Source organism: Pseudomicrostroma glucosiphilum, assembly GCF_003144135.1.
Source record: "Pseudomicrostroma glucosiphilum strain MCA 4718 unplaced genomic scaffold BCV69scaffold_8, whole genome shotgun sequence".
NCBI classification, from domain to species: domain Eukaryota; kingdom Fungi; phylum Basidiomycota; class Exobasidiomycetes; order Microstromatales; family Microstromataceae; genus Microstroma; species Microstroma glucosiphilum.
In genome coordinates this window covers 317,459-331,928 of record NW_020289920.1, presented here as the reverse complement: position 1 = coordinate 331,928, position 14,470 = coordinate 317,459, and the positions used below count along the sequence as shown (strand labels likewise).

Genomic DNA, 14,470 nt, shown 5'->3' with positions numbered 1-14,470 from the left:
GCGCTGGGTTGCTTCTTGGTGCAAAAGAAGGTGTACGAGCTACCACTTCGGGAATCGCAACGGACGGTTGAGCCTGTACCGGCGCAGGCGCAGGCGCACGCGCAGGTGGAGCAGCAGCAGCAGCTTGCAGAGCATCAATCTGCTTCTGAAGCGTCTTCATCCTCGAGGAGAGCTTCTTGTTCTCCTTGAGTCCAGTCAAGATCCTCGTGTCGGCTTCCTCGATCTCGTCTGCCTTGGCAGTGAGCTCCTGCTCCATCTGCTCGATCCTCTCCTTGAGATAGGAGACTTCCTCGATGAGGTCCTCGCTGGCACTTGAAGCAGCAGGTGCAGACTCCTTGGTTGCTAACTCGCTCTCGAGTCGGCTGACTTCAGATTGAGCGCCCTTGAGCTGTGCCTCTACTCGCTTCAGCTCTCCTACGCTCTCCTGCAGACCGTGCTCGGCTTGCTCAAGCTTTGTCTTCAAGGTCTCGAGCTCCTCTTCGGTGAAGCGCTGGGCAGCCTTGCGACGCTTCATTTCGCCTTGCAGATCAGCCACCTCGGAGGACTTCATGATCGTCTCCCTCTCAGCGCTCTCCAGCTCCGCCTTGGCCATCGATACTTCCTTCTCGGCCCGAGCGATGTCTTCGTGCAGCTTGTCGTTCTCGCTCTGAGCAGCCTGCAGACGTTCTTCTAGCATGTCCACTGTAGCCGCCGTGGATCTGGAGCGTTCCTGCTGCTCCTGCAGCTCAGCCAGCTCCTCTTTGAGGTTCCAGTAGTCCTCGTTGCGAGACTTGATGTGCTCGTCTCGCTCCTCGATGGCCTTCTCTGCGGCGGCAAAGGCAGCGGAGCGATCTGCAAGCTCTTCTTGCAGAGAAGCAAGCCGGACTCGGTTCGCTTCGAATGCCTGCTGCTGCTCACGGGAAGCATCTTCTGCAGCGGCTGCCCGACTGACAAGAGCGTCTTGCTGCTCCTGCAGAGCGACTTTGCTGGCTTCTAGCTCCGAGATGACCGCACCGAGTCTAACAACCTCCGCTGTCTGTAGTCGAAGTTCCTCAGAGGCACACTCAAGCTCGTGTCGAGCCTCTTGAGCTTTCTTGGCACTGTCGAGTGCCTGCAAGAGCTCGGCCTCGAGCCGCTGAGTGGCTTCACCGTGAGCTACCTCTACTGAGGCCGCCTGCTCAGTCAAAGCAGCGACTTGCTCTTCAAGTGCTCGCACAGCTTCAGCGTCAGCTTCGACCGACGTTTGAGCCCTGAGTCCACTCAATTCTGCTACTCTTGCATCCTTTTCGGCCTCCGCCTGGCTTAGACGCTCCGTCAAAGCCTCAACCTCGCTGCGAGCCTGATCCAGACGTTCCTCGGAGCGTTGCATGCTCTGGACAGCCGCGTCCTTGTCCTCCCTCAGAGCCTCAGCTCGAGCTTCGACATCGACAATTTGACTCTCGAGGCGAGCAATGCAGTTCTTGTCCTCGATGCGTTCGTCAGTCTGGGCCGAGCGCAGGGTCGTCAGCTGCTGTTCGAGATCTTGCCTCTCCTTCTGCATCTGGGCGAGAGCAGACTGCAGCTCATTTGACTCGCCGGTAGACTCCATGCGCGAAGCATTGTTGGCCTTGAGTATCGCCGCCTCGGCCACGACGTCGTCGTAGTTGGACTGAAGTTCGGCGAGGGTCTGCTCACGCTCTGCCAAGGTGACGCGAGCTCCATCCAGACTGATCTGCCTCTGAGCAACCTCGCTCTGCAGTTCTGCAACGCGAGCTTCCTGCTGCGCAAGCTCGAGTCGGAGTGTGGCATGATCTTCTTGCTCAGGCTCAGCGGTAGCTTCAACACGGGACATCTCAGCATTCCTCTCTTCAAGAGATGCGACCTTGTCCAATTCTTCCTGCAAGCGTTGCGCCGTCTCCTTCAGAGCCTCATTCGCCTCTTCGGCTTCAGCTCTGACATTCTTGAGTACTTCAGCCTGCTCCTTGAGAGAGGCGTCGAGCTTCTGCTGCAGGGTAGCCAACTCGTTCTCAACGTCGACCTTCTCTTCCATGAGCTCTTCGTAGTCTTCCTCAGCCATTGACAGCTGTGTCGCCAGATTCTCCAGCTTGAGCTGGTGCGAGCCGATTTGCTCCTCACGGCGAAGGACCCGGCCCTCGAGTTCAACGATCTTTGCGTGTAGCTTAGCGACTATCTTTGTGGAGTCCTCGCTGTCTTGAGTAGCCTTTGAGGTGAGAGAGGCCACATTGAGAGCACGCTCGGAAGCATCTTGGAGCCACTGCCTACAGTCTGCCAGGCTAACTTGCGTCTCTCCGGTAATCGAACTCCACTCCTGATAGCTGCCTCGCTCGGCGCCGAGGCCGTTCTCGAGATGGCCAAGAAGAACCTCCTCGCCCTGCAGCAGCGCCTCTGCTTGTTCGACAGCGCGTCGCTGAGTCTCAATCTCCATGAGCTCTTGACGCTTCAAGAGGAGCTGTTGCATCAGATCAGCGACATCTGCCGCTCGGGCGTTTGCGGCGTCAAGTTGCGACTGCAGATCGGCTTTTGAGGTTTCGTTCGATGCGAATGTGCTCTCGAGACGAGCTTCGGTCTCCGATAGGGTACTCTGCGCGTGGTTCAGCTCTTGCTGAAGCTGAGCCAGATCAGTCTCGAGCTGTGTGATGCGATCCTGGTGCTGTTGAATGGCTAAATCTTTCTCAGCAATCAAAGCCGCTTGATCAGCATCGGCTTCACGCTTTCGCTCTGCTATGGCTTCCGACAGCTGATTCTCAGCTTCGCTCAACTTGACAGAGAGGTGCTCGACGTCGGTGCTCTTCTTGCCGAGCTCGGCCTGCAGTGCGCGTACATTTGCGCTTCGCTCGGCATTGACGAAGCGTTGCTGCTCCTCTGCCTGCTCTATAGACTCTCTGATGAGTTCAATTTGATCCAGCAAGTCTTCTTCGAAGGAACGCTGCAGCTGCTTTCCTCCAGGGGTGGCGAAGAAGTGCTTTGACTTGAAGAGGCCGGCAATCGGTGTGGCGGCAACATCAAGGCTCACTCCAGAGCGATAGGTACTACCCCTTTTCACCGGTGTAGAAAGGGAGACGTCGGCATCGGCAGCCATAGCAGCTCCACGACTGGCCATGAACGCCGTGACTCGCTTGAGTTGTCTTTTACCGAGATCCAGCTCATCTTCGCGTCTCTTGAGAGTAGTCCGAAGCTCCTGAAGTTGCTCGTCTCGAGCGTCTAGTTGAGCGCGCAATTGATCCAGGCTCGCATCGACGCTGCCTTCGAAGTTGGCTGACGCGCGAAGAACGTCAATCTCGAGTGAGGCCTCTTTGGCCCGATGCCTCAGCCTGGAGAGCTCGGCCGTGAGATGCATGACTTCTGCCTCCTTCATCCGCAGCTGTCGAGTGTCCTCTTCCGCGAGCGCGTCAGCTTGCTCCATCGCTGTCTCTTTGTCGGCCAAGTCCGCCTTGAGATCTTCCAGCTCTGAGCGAAGCTCTTCGAGATCGACCGCAGCTTGGTGAGGACTGCTTTCATGCGCATCTCCGTTGCTCGAATTGGCACCGTTCTGCTTTAACTTCTCCAGCTCGCCGCGCAGAAGCTCGCGTTCGGACTCGATGTCACTTCTCTCGCGGTCAAGCCCGGACACCTTGCGCTCGAGCTCAGCAACGCTGCCTTGGAGTTCGTTGCAGAAATTGTCGAGTTCAGCGTACTCCTCAGTAAGCTGAGCAACTCGCTCAGAGGTTCCTTCGTCCTGGTCGTTCGGCGAAGACTGGGCCGCTTCTTGCGCCACCAGCAGGGCTTTGCTACTTTGTTGTAGTTGCGTGCGGGTCGACGCGAGCTGCCTGCTGAGCTCCTCGATGGTACTCTGACGCTTCAGCAGCTCAGCTGTGAGCTCTGGCATCCCCTCGCCTGAGTCTTGCGTGGGCTGGGACGCTTGTAAGCGCTCAATCTCGTCCTCGAGATCGCCAACTTCTCTCTTCAAGGTATCGCGCTCGGCAGTCACTTGCGAGAGAGATCGGCGAAGTTCTCTAAGAATTCGTGTCTCGCTCTGTTGTCCATTTGCGTTGCTGCTTGAAGGCGCGCTCATACTCTCGTCGTGCGACAAAGCTGTACCCGCGACTTGCTCACGAAGTGAGGAAAGTTCCAGCTCAAGGCCCTCGCAGCGATCTGAGGCTTGTGACAGCTGAGATCTCAGTCTGGTGAGCTCTTGTTGTGAGCTCGCCCCTGCGGAGCCCTGACCCTTCTTGCTCTCTTGCAATTGACGTTCGATCTGGGACTTTGCAGCTTCGAGGTCTTCGGCTCGCCTTTCTGCTGCATCGAGCCTCTTCTCACACGCCTCGACCTCTTTCGCCAGACTATCGCATTCGTCCTTCTTCCACTTCAGGTCTTCCTGCAATTCTCTCAGCTGTGTCTGCAGGTCGGCAGCGATCTTTTCGCCTTGCCTTTCCTTGGCCAAGACTTCATTGCTGGCCTTGAGAGCCTCTTTCTCGGCCTTGGCAGCGCGAGCTTCGAGCCTCGTAAGGTCGGAGCGAGCTTCATCGTAGAGGTTCTGCAGGTCTTGCACTTGGGCTCGCGACGCGTTTGGTGCTGTTGATGCTGATGAAGAAGACGCTCCAGATACTGAGGATGCCCGGCCTCGTCGAGCAGGCCCACGCTGTGGTGTCTGATCATTTGAGCCGGCTAAGCTGGTCGAAGAGGAGGCGAAAGCGGAGGTGGACGGAGACCGGAGACGAATGTTCTCAGCCTTGAGTAGTGCCAACTCGTCTTCCAGAGCGGCCGTCTTAGCTAGCGCATCGGTATTGCCGCGGCTGCCAGACTGTGGTGTCTGGTCCCGCCGCCTGGCCTCCTCCTCCTTGTCTGATAGCCTCGACTCGAGGTTCTTGACCTTGTCTTCAAGCTTCTTCTTCTGTTCCATCTCTTGCCTCAGCTGCGTGTCTAAAGCCAAGTCTCTCCTCTGCTCCTCGAATTTGCGGCCCTTCAGTTCCTGGTTGTACCGCTCCTCAGCCTTGGCGAGCGCCTGTTGCAAATTGCTCTTCTCTACATTTTGCCGGTTGAAGTCTGATTGCAGGCGGCTCAAAGCAGCCTCTGCTTGAGTGGCCCTGCTGGAGTCTTGAGCGGCACTCGTACTCAGGGTAGATAGCTTGTTTGTGAGTTCCGAGACCTGCCGTTGGGCGGCCGTCTTCTCAGACTCGAGGAGGCCGATGCGGAGGTCTGTGAAGCAAAGGGTGGTGTGATGGTGAGCAACTGACGCGTGGGACAGGGCTCTGACCTGCCATGGCTACTAACCTTGTGATGTGATCTGCTTCTTGAGCTTCTTCACTTCGCCATTGTCTTCCTCAAAGAAGGCCATGGCGGGGAAGCGGCTGCCGAATCAGCGCTTTGGGCGGATGTCGTGTCAGAGGGCGGCAACGCGCCAAGAACAGGCAGGCAGCTGAGGTGGGGAAAAGAAAAGAATGTGGTGGCTCAGACGGCCGTGCTATCGAAGGTCGTCAGGATGTTGGCAAGGGTATAGAGAAGTCTGATGCGTCCTGGGCTGTTGCGGTGTGGAAGTATTGGGACAAGGTGTAATGGCTGAGAGGAACAAGAGGGCGGCTTCCGTCGTCTGCGCCTGTTGCATGCCTCGCCTCTTTTGGCCGTGCATCGATCAACACGGCCAAAACACGCACAGGAGATTCCCTCACGTTGCTGGGCGGAGTCGCAAAACACATGGAAGCACACACGACGGAAGTGGCCACGCGTCTCTCTCCTCCACCGTTAACCCACTTCTTCCTGCTGAGCCTCTTCACTCACCACAAGCATATACCCAAGCACCAACACCATGCCATCGATATCCCTCGCTCCTCCCAATCTACCGCTACCGTCGGTACTGCTGCAGCAGGTCAGATCTTCATGCGCCGAGGCCGCCAAAGCAGCGGGCATCCGAATCGACGAAACCCGCCTCACGGCCCTCCTCGCCTCCTCCTCCCCTCTTCCCCCAGCCACCTCTAAGGACTACTCCCTTGCCTTTCCCCTCAAGTGGGACTCCACATCACACGAAGTCAACTTCCTCTCCCTACTCGCAATCCTGTCCGTCCTCTCCCCTAGTGAATCTCTTCTACGGCAGCTGCCCAACACACCGAGCCCTTCGTCCCTCCCGCGGCACCTCCTACTGGGGCTCTACCTCTCCGCACCGCCTTCCAATCACGCAAGCGCTCCCTCCCCGCTATCCTCAGCGCACATAGCCGGTCTGAAGGACGGAGAGGTGGCAGACATTGTAGGCTTGAAGATTCACCAGGAGAAGAGGGTGGAGCATATACCCGTGGCGACGCTGGCCGAGAGGGGTGGACCCGGCAGTGAGATTGTCAGTCGGATGAGGGAGACACTCAATCGAGTCGGGGACCGCTGCGTGGAGAATCGGTACGTCGATCTGGGAGCGTTCGTTGCTGAGACTCTGGGACAATGTAAGAGCATTGCCGCTGGCAAAGGCGAAGAGGAAGCTGTCGGGCACTTTGTCAATCGGGTGAGTTCAGAAGAGCTGAAGGCGGTAGTCCTCAGCGCTGCTAACAGCTCGCGCCGGTGTCTCTCTCTCAGCTGGTCTCCTTCCTCCCAATCGACACGACCGACTCCTACACCCTCTCGGAAGACGTCCAAGTGCACATCTACAGCAATGCGCTATTCCTCCTCCTCTCCCTCACGCTCCGCTTCGGCCCCTCCTCCACCCCCTCATCCTCCTCTGCCCTCCCCTGGTTGCCCTCTCCCTCCATCTTCCCTCTTCTGGCGGACGGTCATCTGCCCCTTCTACTAGCACGTAGAGGCATCCTGGACCTCAGCGAGTGTGCAGATCGCAAGTTGCGCGCCTGGGGGGAATGGGCCTCGGCTCCTGACCTGGATCCAAACAGATCGACTCAAGAGCCCTCTCTGACTTCGGACCAGGCGCACCTACTGCGAGCCGCCTCGATTCACGCAGGCGAGCTTCTCCGGTCTAAGCTCGCAGAATCAGGGAGAGGGGCAGGTGAAGAGGGAGCGAGAGCAATTGTGTTGGACTTTGATGCTTTCCTGCGTAGGCAAGGAGCAGGCGCAGGTGAAGGGAGGGGTCTCCTCGTAGAGGAGCGGGAGATTGAAAAGTGCGGAAAGTGGTAGATGTCACCAAAGGTGAAATGAACGCAGTGTTGCAATGGAAAACCCAAGTGATACATTTACTAGATGACTGCGTCTGCTTAGATGAACTGAACGAGGATTGCCAAAGAGATTGCCGAAACAGAGGGAATCGCGCTGGATCAATCCACCTCCATGGACCCAGCAGCAGCAGCAGCAGCAGGCTTCTTGCCCCTCGGCTTTTGCCTCTTCTTTTGACCTGCTGCCGCCACCTTCTGACCAGCTGTACTGCCAGCGGCGGCTCCCGTCGCGGCGGCCTTCTTGGCGACCTTCTTTGACTTTTGTGCTTGCAGAGTTGCGCTATCGACGGAGGAAGCGAGGGAAAATTGACAGTCTGTCAATCTGGAGTTACACGGAACGTCCAGCTTGAATGCACGCTGCTACTCACAGATCACTCTTCGCAGCTCCCTTGACCTCTCCCAGCCTCTGCGCCAATGGCAGACCGCCTAGTCTTGATTGCAAAGATTGTGTCTGCTGTGTCTTGGGTCCTTTGGGTGCCGCTGATGGCAACAAGACTACAGTAGCTCCATTGGCTCCCCTCCTTCCCGCTGTGGGCTGCACTTGAGCCTGAGCAGTCGCAACCTGCCTCCTCTCCTTTGCCGTTAGCGGACGAGTCTGCAATAGCTCCCGAGGAGCAACGGCTGATCCGCGAGGTACAGGAACGGGTGCCTTTTGCACGACTGCTACGTCTTGCTTGAAGAGCTCCTTGACTCGCGGGTTTCCGCCTCCACGTCCTCCGCCTGAGCGTGGTCCGAGAGGTGTTGAAGACGAAGTGGTAGGTGCGGGCGAGGGAGCGGCTGATGAGAGGCTCATTGCATCGTCTGCCCTGGCTCTGCTGGGCCCGGTAGGCGTAGCGACGGCGGTTGTGTCTTCTTCGATCACGACGCTCAGGATGCGCCCATCCGCGAGAGCTCGATCCAGCTGCTCAACGGCCTTCTTGGCTCCTGCCCTCTCCTCGAAGAGCACCTCGAAAGAGACACTGCCTGCATCGCCAGAGCGCCTCTCCTTGACGCGGATGATATCACCGAATTGCAGGAAGGTTTGGCGTACATCTTCAGCAGAGGTTCCCTTGGCCAGATTGGACACAAGAGCCTGCGTAGGGATACTCGAGGAACCACGGATACTTAGTTGCGAAGGCGCCTGTGGCGTTTGCTGCTGCTGTTGCGGCGTGAAGCTGCCCTGGGATGAGCCGTTGCGCTGGGGAGTGGGGCGCTACGTGGGGCAATGGAAGCCAATCCATATCAGCGAGCTGTTGCGAGGCTTGAGATTCCATTTTCCGACACAGTTCGGATTGACAGATGTCCATAGCCGATGGCAGTGGTAGTGTTGTTGTCTCCTTGCGCGAAGGCGTCCAGGTAGCCTATCTCCATAGCGTGCTTCCGTCGTTAGCAACTCACCGAGTACGGGGCGGCATTCTGTCGCGCAAAACCACCGCTAGCCGATCTGTACGGGCCCCTCCCGCCGCCACCTCCTCTGTTCCTCTGATTGTCTGCGTACATGGTATGAGTGGATAGAGACAGACTGCTGAGTTGTTTGAGGATGTTGAGAAGAAGACTTGGGAGGGAAGGATGGCTTGCCTCGGAAGGTGCGTGGAGCGTGGGGCCAGGGCCTGGCTTCGCGTTGTTGGCTTCCACTCCGCGCGACACAGACAATGCGAGGCGAGGCGGAGGCGGCCTGAGCACAGTCACTCCCGCCCGTCCCTTCCGTGCGATTCGTAGGATCGTAGTCTAGCAGCTATCCAACCTCATCACTTGGTCTCCTCCTACAAAACACCCTCACATACACAGACGCCCTAGCACAAGATGGTCGTGCTTGAGACTTCCGACAGCGAGCGATTCACCGTCGACAAGGACGTCGCCGAGCGATCCGTGCTGATCAAACAGATGCTCGATGGTGAGTTCCATTCCTCGAAGCAATGTGGAGCTGCCTTAGGCAGACGATGCTAGAGTCCATCCAGACAGGCAAGAGGGCTTGACAAACGGCAGCAATAGATGAGAAGCTGCATCTTCTATTTTTATGATCAAAGTAAGGAGATATTTGCTTTACCGATGGGTACTGACTCGTCTACTTGTACCCTCCCTTTCCCTCACTTCCACCTCCGAACGACCACCTCACCATGCTATCTTGCCCTCCACGCAGATCTGGGAGACACAGACAACCCCATTCCTCTCCCCAATGTCACCTCCAACGTACTCAAGAAGGTGAGATATGCTCGGGTGCCTCTGAGGTGATGCGAAAGGTATCATGAGCAGGGGAACAGTGGAGCTGCTAGACACAGGGGCCTCTACCGATGCTCTAGGCTACAAGCGCTAGACAGAAGATCAAGACTGACATGAGCATCCTCTTGATTCTCTGTCAGGTACTCGAGTACTGTGGACACCACAGGAATGACCCAGCCCCTCCCGCTGACGAAGCCGAGGAGTCACGAAAGAGAACAACCGATATCAGCGAATGGGATCAAAAGTTCATCTCCGTCGACCAGGAGATGCTATTTGAGATTATCCTGGCTGCCAACTATCTCGACATCAAGCCTCTCTTGGATGTGGGCTGTAAGACGGTGTGAGTGGCAAGGTAGCAGAGGCAGCTGCAATGCTCCCAGGGAGATCCCGCCTGCATATACTGACATGGGTATATGCTTTCTTCCACTGCAGTGCCAATATGATCAAGGGAAAAACACCCGAAGAGATTCGCCGACTGTTCAACATTCAGAACGACTTCACACCCGAAGAGGAGGCTCAGATCAGAAAGGAGAATGAGTGGGCAGAAGACCGTTAGGTGGGCGCTAGATGGCTCGTCCCGTAGGAAAGCTCATGGTAGTAGAGTTACTGTGCCCGCTGTTCATGATATCCTCTGGCTCAGAGCCTTTGGATATGCCGGGAAGTTAAAGCTGGGAGAATAGGGGAAGGAGGAAGTTGTATACACTTGTACCATCTTAGTCGATCTAGTTCTCACTCATGTCAGTACAAACTTTTATGCCACAAATTGCACCGTCTGAAGTGAGTCTGAGCTCTGTCGGAGGGCACAACAGCATGTTCATCAGGTGTCAGAAAGTACTTAGCCTCAACAGCAGCTCTTGCGAGATGAGTGAGGCCCCCAAGGAGACCATCTCTTTGTCTCGTCCTCGTCAAACACCTGCCTTGCTTCAGGTCTTGAGCTGTCTGCACCCATGTCTGCTGAAGTCTGACACAACACAGCACTGTTGCTCGCTCCTGGCTCCGTTTGAGACAAGGCCTGCGGTGGTCCATCTCTCGGGACGCAGACGGCACAGTGGAGAGGAGCGCCTGGTCCTGCGTCGCGTTGGGTATGTGCCATGTGGGCCTATGGCTCGTGGCCTGGCTGGCTGGCGTGCGAGGGCCGGGGGCGGGTCTTGTGCCTCGGAAAGGGAGGATGGGGCACTGGAGCAGTGTCGGCTCCCTTTCCGGGGGTGGGTGCTGCGAGCGAGCGCGAGGGTGCGCCTGTCCGCACTCCCTTCCGTGTGGGCCAGCTCTGCCCCTTCGTCCTTCCCAAGTCACTTCCGTTCTTCTGCCGCGTCCCCCTTCCACTCCTCCTTGTCCCACCCACTCTTCTCTACCATACGGGTCATCCAAGCCCTACTCGTACTCCTCCTCAGTGTCACTCGCACAGTCCCTCCCTCTTTCTCTCCTCTGCCCCGCACTTGCGCTTCCGCGGCACCGTAGCTGCCGATCAGCGCCTGAGAGCAAACGGGATCAATCCATCTGCCCCCGCTGCCCCCTTTCCGTTGACGAGGCACAGAGGAACAGCAGCCTCGGACTCGCATCACCTCCTTCGCTCATCATGGCTCCTGCTCGCCGCCCTCCTTCCTCGTCGTCATCCTCTTCCACTACCTCCTCTCAGCCACCCCCTCCACCGCCTCCAGCACCTTACCAGGCACCCTCCTTCTCGCGGCCCTTCTCCCGCTACCCCTCCTTCAAGCAGGCCGATTCGGATCATCCCGACAACGGACACCCATCTGCCAGGGGAATCACACCCGAACGTGAGGGAGCAGCTGGATTGACTGGACTCCCACCACCGCCACCACCGCCTGGTCACCACCAGCACTCGGCTGCCATTCCACCCCCTCAACGCTACCACCATACCATGCCCGCCCCCGCTTCCAACCGACAGCACGCCAATCTCATCATGAGGAGGCCTGCAAACAACGGCTACACTGGCGTGCCAATGTCCTTCTCTCGAGGCGGTGTCGACCAACAGGCGCAAGAAGACTCGGATGAGATTCCAGGTGACGACGATGAGGAGGAAGAGGACGAGGAGGGACGCAAGCAGGCCGGCGCACCTCAGCCCTACCAGCACCAGCATGCTCACCAGCAACCGCTTACAGGCGCATATCCCGCTCAACAAAGCTACCCTGGAATCCCTCCTTCCACGCAACCTCCGAGGCAGCAGTCGTACCCACACTCGTACCCTCAGCATCAAGCACCACCTGCACCGTCTAACGGCAAGCACCGCAAGACAAGTACCTCTGCCTCCAGCACCGGCAGTCAGACTGCCGTGGGCGTGGCTCCAAACGTCCCCAACATGAGTGCGGGAGGCGCGTCTCCCGGAGCTACTGGTGGAGGCTCTTCCCAGCCTCCTGGCTCAGCCGGAAAGAGCGCTTCGCCTGGCAAGACAACAAAGAAGAGGGACCGCATTTCCCAGGGTGAGCTCTGCAATTGCAGAAGTATGCTGCTCGACAGCAGATCATCCTTTATACTGACGTCGTCTCTTGTTGTGACACATCCCTTTCCGTTCTCTCTTCTTGCGCATAGCCTGCAACTTCTGCCGTCAGCGTCGCATGAAGTGTCGAGGCGGACGGCCCGTAGGTGCCAACTATCCCAGCGACCCGGGACAGCCCTGTGATCGATGCGCAGAGAAGGGGTCCGAATGTAGCTGGTCATGTTACTCTGATTCTGGCCGACAGGCTACCACCGCTCGGAAGAAGAGCAGGCTTAGCGGCGCGCCTCTACCTGAGTCTCTCACAGGCGGGCGCTACGACGGTGCAACAATGGCGTCGGGAAGCAACAGCGGTACCAGTACTCCAAGCCAGTCACGGCAAAAGACCGGTGGGGCATTCTCACCAGGCGAGTCTGCTGGTCGAGGAAACCGTAACGCTAGTCGTCGACGCACTCTGGAAGCTGCCGCATCTGCACGAGAGGAGTCTGGATATGGACCGGAGACCCAAAGTCAGGATTCTCAGGCATTGGCAGTACACGCCGCTCTCCAGTATCACCTCGAGCACCGCGGAGATGTCGAAGATCCACGACCTCAGCCTCTCACAATGGAGGTTGGCGCTCCCAGTGGTACAGGCAGAGACGCTCTTCAGCCACGAGCCATCGTACCGGATGGTACACTCGGTCACAAACGGAAACGAAGTGATCAAGAGGCATCTGCCGCTCTGATGATGATGCCTCATATCGATCCTGCTCTCGGTGGAAGTGGAGGCGCTCCTTTGCCTCAAGATGCTCATGGCGCCAAGCGAGGAAGAGCCGTCGATCCAGAGAACACGTACAGCAATGGTGCAGTCCCAACCATGTCTGGACCCCTTCGACCGTCTGTCTATTCACGTGGTGTAGTCCCATCGAGGAAGACCTTGTCCGCAGCCAAGGCAAGGCCCCATGGATATGCCTCAGACACTGGCGATCTCGCCACAGCTAGCACCAAGAAAGAGTCGAGGCGGAGAAATTCCATCGCAGGTGGTGTCAGCCTCTCTGATCTGGCCGTGTTGTCCCTCATTGAAGAGCATAAGGCTCGGGCAAGCGACATCGCCTCAGCGATGCCAGCTAGCCTAGCAACCATCAAGAAAGAACCCGGCAAGCTTCCTTCGTTCGAAAGAAGCGGTCTTGGGCCTGACACGCCGATGTCGGCCCCCGCTGCTGCTGAGGACTATCTAGGGGAGATGCTGTTGCCCGTGAGCCCTCTCATTGTAGCACAAGTTGCCGATGTGGCGCCCAGAGGTATCAGTCAACGACGTAAAGACGTCACGTCTGGCTTCAAGATCGATCATCTTGAGCTCGATGACTCTGCAACGCTTCACGATATTCTAGGATACGCAGTTCCTCCCGTCGCAGTCAACGGCGGTGTTGCCGGCGACCCTCAGCAATACGCCAACATCGATCCAAGCCTGGGCCCCTCTGCTTCACAGATGGGCATGATGCCTCCGCTGAGCCAGACGAGCTTCAAACCTTCTTCTGACTCTCAGCTGGAGCCTTGGTTTGACATCGGAGGGGCAGGAATGCCCAGCCAGCAAAGCCAGCAGCTGACGTCTCAGCACTACAGTCACCACCCCTACCACCAGCAGAGCGCCCCGCATCCTTACGGCTACTCGCAAGTGGGTGCTCAGACGGCTGGCTGGCCCTATGCTACGGCGTCTGACCACTCGCCTCAGCAAGCAGCGCGTGGCACATCTGCCTCAGCTTATCCACCGTATGCTCAGCAGCTTCCCTACTCGCATTATCGCTATACCTCGACGAATCTTCCCACCGGTTCGCCCGGATCCTACGCTGCATCGACGCCGCAGGATGCTGGCAACTACTACCCTCTACCAGCTCACGGCGAGGGAAGTCTCTCCCAGCTTGCCGACATGAGTCTCGCGAGGTTTGGGAACTTGAGCCAGAGTCAGGAGAACGATGGGCAGATGAGGAGGTCAAGCTCTGTCTCTTCGCTGACCGGCAGTCAGGGCCCAGCAACGGGCGCACGAGGTGATGGCGATGCGCTTCCTCCGCCACCTTCGCAGGCAGAAGCCGATACGGGTCTGCCCAGGGAGCCGCTGATTGAGTATGGGACTAGTCAAAGCCAGAGTCAGGGTCAGGGAAGGGGCGACGCGAGTGAAGGAGCACAAGCTGCTGGACTGGCCGTCGGTGATGTAGCCGCGGCTGCCATTGCTGCTGCTGCTGCGCAGGGGGGACAGGACGCAAATGGAGAGAAGATGGAGGAGTAGAAGAACATGCATTGATGAATGAGAAAAGACATGGCGAGCGCTGGTAGAGATGGGTGTAAGTGAGAGGGGCGGACTGGTGCTTTGTTCTGTAAGAGAGAAACCTCATCTATCGCTCGTGTAGGGCTAGTCAGAGCACAGCAGAGCAAAGCAGAGGCGGCAAAACGAATTGGAACGAATTGTCAGTACTTTTCTCGCATAGTCAGTCAGTCAGTCAGTCAGTCAGTCAGTCAGTCCGTCGATCCGTCGATCGGTTCATTCGTCCGTGCGTCAGCTGACGAAGCAAAAGGGATGCTCCGATGCGACTTTGTGCCTTTGCTGCTGCACGCTCAATTACAAGCCGGTGCGTGTGATGCAAACGATGGCACAACATGTCCTGCCGCGTGCGCGGTCGATAGGCTGAAACTCAGTACGTCACACCGCCGAGACGGAAGCACGTTGTGCTGGCCCTCTGCGTCCTTT

General features: G+C 57.7%; 5 protein-coding genes across 5 annotated transcripts; 4 read left to right on the top strand and 1 right to left on the bottom strand.

The window, feature by feature from the left end:
- Positions 1-351: 351 nt before the first annotated feature.
- BCV69DRAFT_205817 (hypothetical protein) lies at positions 352-5,529 on the bottom strand. Its single transcript, XM_025489719.1, has 4 exons — positions 5,230-5,529; positions 2,363-5,154; positions 967-1,960; positions 352-490 (listed from the first exon to the last, which is right to left on the bottom strand). The coding sequence occupies exons 1-4, from the start codon at positions 5,291-5,293 to the stop codon at positions 447-449; spliced, it is 3,894 nt and encodes a 1,297-aa protein (XP_025347470.1). The 5' UTR covers positions 5,294-5,529; the 3' UTR covers positions 352-446.
- Positions 5,530-5,713: 184 nt separating this feature from the next.
- On the top strand, positions 5,714-7,114 carry BCV69DRAFT_283186 (hypothetical protein). The gene is made up of 2 exons (XM_025492620.1): positions 5,714-6,442; positions 6,514-7,114. Exons 1-2 carry the CDS (start codon positions 5,762-5,764, stop codon positions 7,060-7,062), a joined length of 1,230 nt encoding a protein of 409 aa, XP_025347469.1. The 5' UTR covers positions 5,714-5,761; the 3' UTR covers positions 7,063-7,114.
- A 141-nt stretch (positions 7,115-7,255) lies between these two features.
- Positions 7,256-8,290, top strand: BCV69DRAFT_205666 (hypothetical protein). The gene is made up of 2 exons (XM_025489718.1): positions 7,256-7,609; positions 7,885-8,290. The coding sequence occupies exons 1-2, from the start codon at positions 7,448-7,450 to the stop codon at positions 8,203-8,205; spliced, it is 483 nt and encodes a 160-aa protein (XP_025347468.1). The 5' UTR covers positions 7,256-7,447; the 3' UTR covers positions 8,206-8,290.
- A 533-nt stretch (positions 8,291-8,823) lies between these two features.
- On the top strand, positions 8,824-9,981 carry BCV69DRAFT_283183 (putative negative regulator sulfur controller-3). The gene is made up of 4 exons (XM_025492619.1): positions 8,824-8,970; positions 9,217-9,278; positions 9,437-9,636; positions 9,729-9,981. The coding sequence occupies exons 1-4, from the start codon at positions 8,880-8,882 to the stop codon at positions 9,850-9,852; spliced, it is 477 nt and encodes a 158-aa protein (XP_025347467.1). The 5' UTR covers positions 8,824-8,879; the 3' UTR covers positions 9,853-9,981.
- A 620-nt stretch (positions 9,982-10,601) lies between these two features.
- Positions 10,602-14,245, top strand: BCV69DRAFT_312901 (hypothetical protein). The gene is made up of 2 exons (XM_025494983.1): positions 10,602-11,734; positions 11,844-14,245. Exons 1-2 carry the CDS (start codon positions 10,873-10,875, stop codon positions 14,009-14,011), a joined length of 3,030 nt encoding a protein of 1,009 aa, XP_025347466.1. The 5' UTR covers positions 10,602-10,872; the 3' UTR covers positions 14,012-14,245.
- Positions 14,246-14,470: the final 225 nt, after the last annotated feature.

What these genes read in the sequence shown, in the direction of transcription:
- BCV69DRAFT_205817 (XM_025489719.1), bottom strand. Translation starts at nt 5,293, where the DNA reads ATGGCCTTCTTTGAGGAAGACAATGGCGAAGTGAAGAAGCTCAAGAAG. An exon ending in GCGCTGTCGAACAAGCAGAG is followed by an intron (nt 1,961 to 2,362) that starts GCGCTGCTGCAG and finishes ACCCTGCAGCAG; the next exon opens with AAGCTCGACGCCTCTCTCAA. An exon ending in CATCTCGGAGCTAGAAGCCA is followed by an intron (nt 491 to 966) that starts GCAAAGTCGCTC and finishes AAGGCTGCCCAG; the next exon opens with CGCTTCACCGAAGAGGAGCT.
- BCV69DRAFT_312901 (XM_025494983.1), top strand. Translation starts at nt 10,873, where the DNA reads ATGGCTCCTGCTCGCCGCCCTCCTTCCTCGTCGTCATCCTCTTCCACT. An exon ending in GAGGGACCGCATTTCCCAGG is followed by an intron (nt 11,735 to 11,843) that starts GTGAGCTCTGCA and finishes TCTTGCGCATAG; the next exon opens with CCTGCAACTTCTGCCGTCAG.
- BCV69DRAFT_283186 (XM_025492620.1), top strand. Translation starts at nt 5,762, where the DNA reads ATGCCATCGATATCCCTCGCTCCTCCCAATCTACCGCTACCGTCGGTA. An exon ending in TCGGGCACTTTGTCAATCGG is followed by an intron (nt 6,443 to 6,513) that starts GTGAGTTCAGAA and finishes TCTCTCTCTCAG; the next exon opens with CTGGTCTCCTTCCTCCCAAT.
- BCV69DRAFT_205666 (XM_025489718.1), top strand. Translation starts at nt 7,448, where the DNA reads ATGCACGCTGCTACTCACAGATCACTCTTCGCAGCTCCCTTGACCTCT. An exon ending in AGACTACAGTAGCTCCATTG is followed by an intron (nt 7,610 to 7,884) that starts GCTCCCCTCCTT and finishes GGCTGATGAGAG; the next exon opens with GCTCATTGCATCGTCTGCCC.
- BCV69DRAFT_283183 (XM_025492619.1), top strand. Translation starts at nt 8,880, where the DNA reads ATGGTCGTGCTTGAGACTTCCGACAGCGAGCGATTCACCGTCGACAAG. An exon ending in GATCAAACAGATGCTCGATG is followed by an intron (nt 8,971 to 9,216) that starts GTGAGTTCCATT and finishes CCCTCCACGCAG; the next exon opens with ATCTGGGAGACACAGACAAC. An exon ending in CCTCCAACGTACTCAAGAAG is followed by an intron (nt 9,279 to 9,436) that starts GTGAGATATGCT and finishes ATTCTCTGTCAG; the next exon opens with GTACTCGAGTACTGTGGACA.